The 5,251-nt window shown below is 33.0% G+C and overlaps 1 protein-coding gene across 3 annotated transcripts in view; it reads left to right on the top strand.

The window, feature by feature from the left end:
• The window catches only part of RIMS2 (regulating synaptic membrane exocytosis 2), a 409,515-nt gene that overhangs the window by 303,922 nt on the left and 100,342 nt on the right, over window positions 1–5,251 (top strand). The window contains exon 20 of one of the 3 annotated variants that reach the window (XM_009323094.1): window positions 2,426–2,526. The exons of the other annotated variants lie outside the window; for them this stretch is intronic. Coding sequence (XP_009321369.1) covers window positions 2,426–2,526 — 101 coding nt within the window. The remainder of the gene's footprint in view (window positions 1–2,425; window positions 2,527–5,251) is intronic. 3 annotated transcript variants of the gene reach the window in all.

Below are 5,251 nucleotides of genomic sequence, written 5' to 3' on the forward strand. Positions count from 1 at the left end.
TGTCAGCTCCATGCACAGTACAACCAAAGCTGATCTTCTGCATTAGGAACTTTCTACTACCCTCAGGATTCTCTCTTTTTGCATGTAACTGAATTCACTTACTTATTAAAGGCAGTTTCAAAAATACATAGCAAGTTAGATTTTCTTTTAATAAGCTTTCATGGAAATTGAGTATTTTTTTTCTGAATTTTGCTGTCTTGTTTTTCTCTTGAGACTAAAATATGCCACCAATTTTGCTTATTTTGCTACAGAGGACTCACACTGAGGGTTTATGCGTTATACTTCCCTTTCGGCTGCATTTTTCAGAGTGCTTGGTTTTGCAGACCATGAACAATTGGAAATCTAACTTTCACTTTGCCAAATAATCATAGACAAGAATTAATATTTTCACAAGTAATTGTGAAATTTCTAATTTATGCTCAAGAGGTGTTATTTCATCACTACTTGTAATTTCTTGAAATTTGGCAGAATATCTGGGGAAAAAGAACATATGTGATGATTTCATAAGAAAACTTCATAAGAAAAATTGACAAAATTTCCCTTTTGGTGAAAAACATCTCCTTTGTTACATTACTGAAGAATGACAAGTGGATTTGCAGAATGTTATGACTTCATCAAAAGATGATTTCTTTCTTTAAGCAAAAGTTAGAGTGTTTTACTTCAAAACAACTTATTTGTTACTTCTGTCATTGAAAAAAGAAAAATATCATTTTCCAGTTTAAAGTTTTTGTTTTCAAGAGAAAAAATATATCTTTAGAGCTTTTAAAACTAGATCCTTAAAAAAATCACTGCATCTTACTGATAAATTGGCAAGTATTGCTTTGAGGCCTATAATGGTTGAGGAAAATTGTGATAGGAAAAACTAGCTATATTTTTTTTTAGGAATTTTCATCTGCTGCTGTCTTTTTCATTTTGTTTCTCCCTATAAAACACCGGGTTTTCTTTTTCATTCATTTTTGTTGATTTTCATTTCTCTTAAAAGTTGTGATGAAGGCTTTTCACTCATGTTGTTTGTAGGGAGTAAAGATGGAGAGTTTGAATACAAAAATCAGAAGCCAGAGGTTTTATAGATAACAGTACAGTTTAGCCTTATTTCCTTCCCTCTTGCTCTCACCCTCTTCCTTCCAGATTTCCCACAAAGTGCTGCAAGATTTAGCTGGCAGGTCTCTCTCATAGTATGTGCTACTACCATTACTGTTGTCAAGAAAGAAAATACAAAGCTCAGAGGTCCTGCAGAGGCCCTGTACAAAGCCCCACTTTACTATTAGATTACAGCTTAGAACTGAGATTTAGAGTTTAAATCAGATTTATATAGTACACTGGAATCTAATATTCCCATCTCAGTTCCATAAACAGAAGACCAGATTGTTCAATGTATATAATGTACAGAAACTTCCATTTATGACTAGTGGGATTCTGAAATTTTAATCCTAGACAACTATTGCATTAAAATTATGGAAAGTTTAAGACAAATGTCAGTCAAAATGGATGCTTTTTAGCATTCAGTGGATAATGAATTATTCTTGATTTATACCATGTTACAGTGGAAGAGAATCAAGCCTGTGTGTGTATAATAGATAACTATATTTTGTTTGAAAATCTTTTTTTTAATTCTGGGCTCTTGTCTTCCTTTCATTTTTCTATTTCCCACCTCAGCTTTGGCACTTACTTCCTTATTATTTTGCGTAGTAAATTGCAGTGTTACAGTACCAGTTGGCTGAAACCAGCTGCTGCCTGTCATATCATACCATGCCGAACCCATCCCTAACTGAGACTAATCCTGTATTTGGTCCAAGAAGAGTGAATCCTGAAATCATTCTTGAACTTGTGTGTCATTAGAATGTAATACAGTGATGCCACTGGGTGGCTCTTTAACATTCCTTTATACATCTTTAATTGCCTTGAGCATACTAAGAATATGCTCAAATGGTAAACAGAAGCTCTGCCAGCCTGTGGTTGTTACTTGATTAGTAATTCAGTATAAAAATGCTGCTATCACACTATAACAAATGCAGGACCAGAATCTCCACCCAAAGTAAGCAGGTTGTCTTTGCATTCCTTTTTTTAAACAAAAGACTCAGTTTCTCTTGAATATTTTTGAAATAGTAAAATCCTATTCTGTGGAAACATTCTGTTCCATTTACATTTGTTTCCTCCACAAAGTTGGTTTCATTTGAATTGTGTCGATAATCCAACACTTATTAAGATTCTGCTGAAATACTTACTTATCTACTCTTTTCCTCCTCTTACAATTCTTTGTTTTTCTGCAAAATTATAATTCAGAAATTAAAATTGTATACACTATGATTTAAGTAAATCAGATTTCATCTCTTTCTGTTAAAAATTCCATGAGCATAACTTTAAACTTGGAATTGAGGACTGCTTGTGTATTTATTTTCTTTTTTTTTTTTTTTTAACTTAACAGGTGCAATGGATGTAGAAGAGAGGAATCGCCAAATGAAAATGAGCAAGTACAAACAGGTAGCAGGATCAGATTCCAGGCTGGAACAAGATTATCATTCTAAGGCAAGGGAGTTTTGTTTTGAAAAGCAACAAAATATGCTAAACTGAAATATCCAATATCCTTTTAGAAAGTAATAGATGAGTGGGAGGTTGTTTCTTCAGCAGAAGTTTCTTGTGTGTCTATAACAAAATTATTGGAAACATGCAGCAAAACCCTTAACACAGAGTGTTCTTGATTATTAAAATTTAAGAAGGATAAGTTAAATCAAATAAAAATGGCAGTGTAATTATCCATTGGAATGAACAATAGGGCCATGATTTAAAAGCTCAAAGAGAAGGAAAAAAAGAGGTTTATTGAGTGACAGATGAGAAATATTGAAACCTGTTCATGGCTTTCATATGGTTGAACACAAGGTAATCTTGATCCATTGAAATCTGGAAGACGTAGTGTTACTTAGTTTAATAGTGGCAGTTTAGCTTTTGGAAAAATATTTGATACATCAACACAAGCTTCCACCCCAGCTGTGGCAATTTGCCAAAAATCTGAATCATTTCATAGTAGTATAGCCCCAAATATACTAACCAAAATTTCCTGCTATCTGGAACAGGGTCATGTCATATACAGTGTGTTAATTAAAATAATCAAGACATTTTCAATTTAAACTTCTATTATACAAAAATAATTTAGTGTCCTCTAAAAAACTTCATTAATTGAGGTCAGATTGTAAGTGGGAAACACGAGATTTCTGACCTATAAAAGCTGGCTGAGGAAGAGAAATCTGGTTTAGACTTTTATTTCCAGGATGTAGTTCCTTAATCCAAGGATTGACAAAGTTACTGTAAACTGAGCCATTTAATATCTGAAAACAAAGAAATCATCAAATTTATTAAGTATTATTAGTTTTGCAGATAATGTAGACTAATATACTTGATAAAATTACTTTCTAGAATGTACATTTCAGTGTGGGAAAAAAGAGGAAGAGCTTTAGTGAAGCCGATGACAAAATGGAAAATGCTATTAATGAAAATAGTTAGAATTGACAAAACAAAAACCTATGAAAATGGCTTAAAATACTTAAAAACTCTGTAGATGTGCTGCATGAATATTTGGGTATTTTACAAATGTAGTTTTTACTACAGAAGGCATAGGAATTTATTAACATATAGGAGGGACTTGGTATACTGTCATGTTTAGATGCTTGTTTTATGTTGATACTTACGGCAAAATTATTTTCATGTGTGTCTATATTGTCGGCTTTGAAAGGTGTTACCTTTTAGAGATGAGCGTAATACTGTGAGCAGACCTTCTCGCAAGTGTTATGATTGTATGTACCACAGAAATATGACTTTATGTATTGTATGTATAACCAGACTTATTCTGCTAATTTTCTTGCTCCCTCAATGCTTGACTGAAATTTGAGTCAGAAGTAGGACTGGTACAGAGTAAAGAGAATAAATGGGCTCTCATATGAAGGAGCTGGATAGAATATAACTACCTAAGGAAACATTTCCTAGCCTTGTTTTTTCCATTTCACCCACACCATATTATTGGGCCTCACTATACATCTTTTATCTTTTTTATTAAAAGTTTACCTTCAGTATTATTGGAATGTATTAAAGAGGAAAACTATAAATGGAATTATTTTATGAAAATGGTGATTTATTTATTGCACACATCAAACAAATTGTCTCCAGAAATAAACAGTTAATTTACTCTTCTGCCAAAGCGTAGTTTCAGTATTTGAAAATGAGTTATTTATTCTATCAATGAACTTGTGGAACTAGACACTGAATATTCACATATATGTATTAATTCAAAATGCATTCTTAAAATTGAGTAGTTTTAAAGCCATGTGAGAACCATAACTCTCATAAACCATATGAGAGTTCCACCTTCACTTTTTTACTACCACTGCTTCAATTCCCCTTAATTAAGTGCTTATATTATCTAGAGACAGAAAATGAGTAAGTATAATTTATCTACCTGGTTTCTACAAAAATTCTTCTGGAATCATGAACTGAAACACGTATGTCAAATGCTGACTGAAATCTCATGTTCTGTATACTATACAGTGACTTTGATTTTTTTAAATCTGTAAACTGGCACAAGCAGGCAGTCAAACATGCCATGCCTGAGAAAAAAGTCATTAACTAGGCATTAAGAGACATTCAGGAAAGCTAGCAAATGGAATTTTCTTTTACATTTCTGTTCTACTTCTTTCTTTAAATGGAAGTCAACAGCAACTGTGTGTCCCTCATTATTACTTTGAGTTAAGAAAAAATATTATTCCTTGCTGAGAAAGCAAAAGCTATAACAGTAGAAGTTATGTTAAATATTAAAATAGGCATCCTGTATTATAACTCTCTAGTTTTGTTCTACCTCTGGAAGTCAGTACTAGAGGCTTTAGAGGAAGGTACATACAACTCTGTGGGGCATAATCATACATTAAGAAGCTTGTGGGAAAAGTATACTTCCAGACATCAGTATTCTTAGAAGCTGCTGAAATATGAAATTGATTTTCCCATATATTTTTTCCTCGTGATTGGTAAAGCTGCAGATTCTATTTTTATTATTCATATACATGCCTCATTATTTTTGGAAAACTAAGTATTCTGCTTCCGTAATATTTTGTATACATGACTTTGGCAGGTAATATATTGTGTAACAGGGTTATTTCCTTAAACCATAGAATAGTTTGGATTGGAAGGGACCTCTAAAGGTCACCTAGTCCAACTCACCTGCCGTGGGCAGGGACATCTTCAACTAGATCAGGTTGCTCAGAGCCCC

The sequence above is a fragment of the Pygoscelis adeliae genome, unplaced genomic scaffold, assembly GCF_000699105.1.
Source record: "Pygoscelis adeliae isolate BGI_AS28 unplaced genomic scaffold, ASM69910v1 Scaffold174, whole genome shotgun sequence".
NCBI classification, from domain to species: domain Eukaryota; kingdom Metazoa; phylum Chordata; class Aves; order Sphenisciformes; family Spheniscidae; genus Pygoscelis; species Pygoscelis adeliae.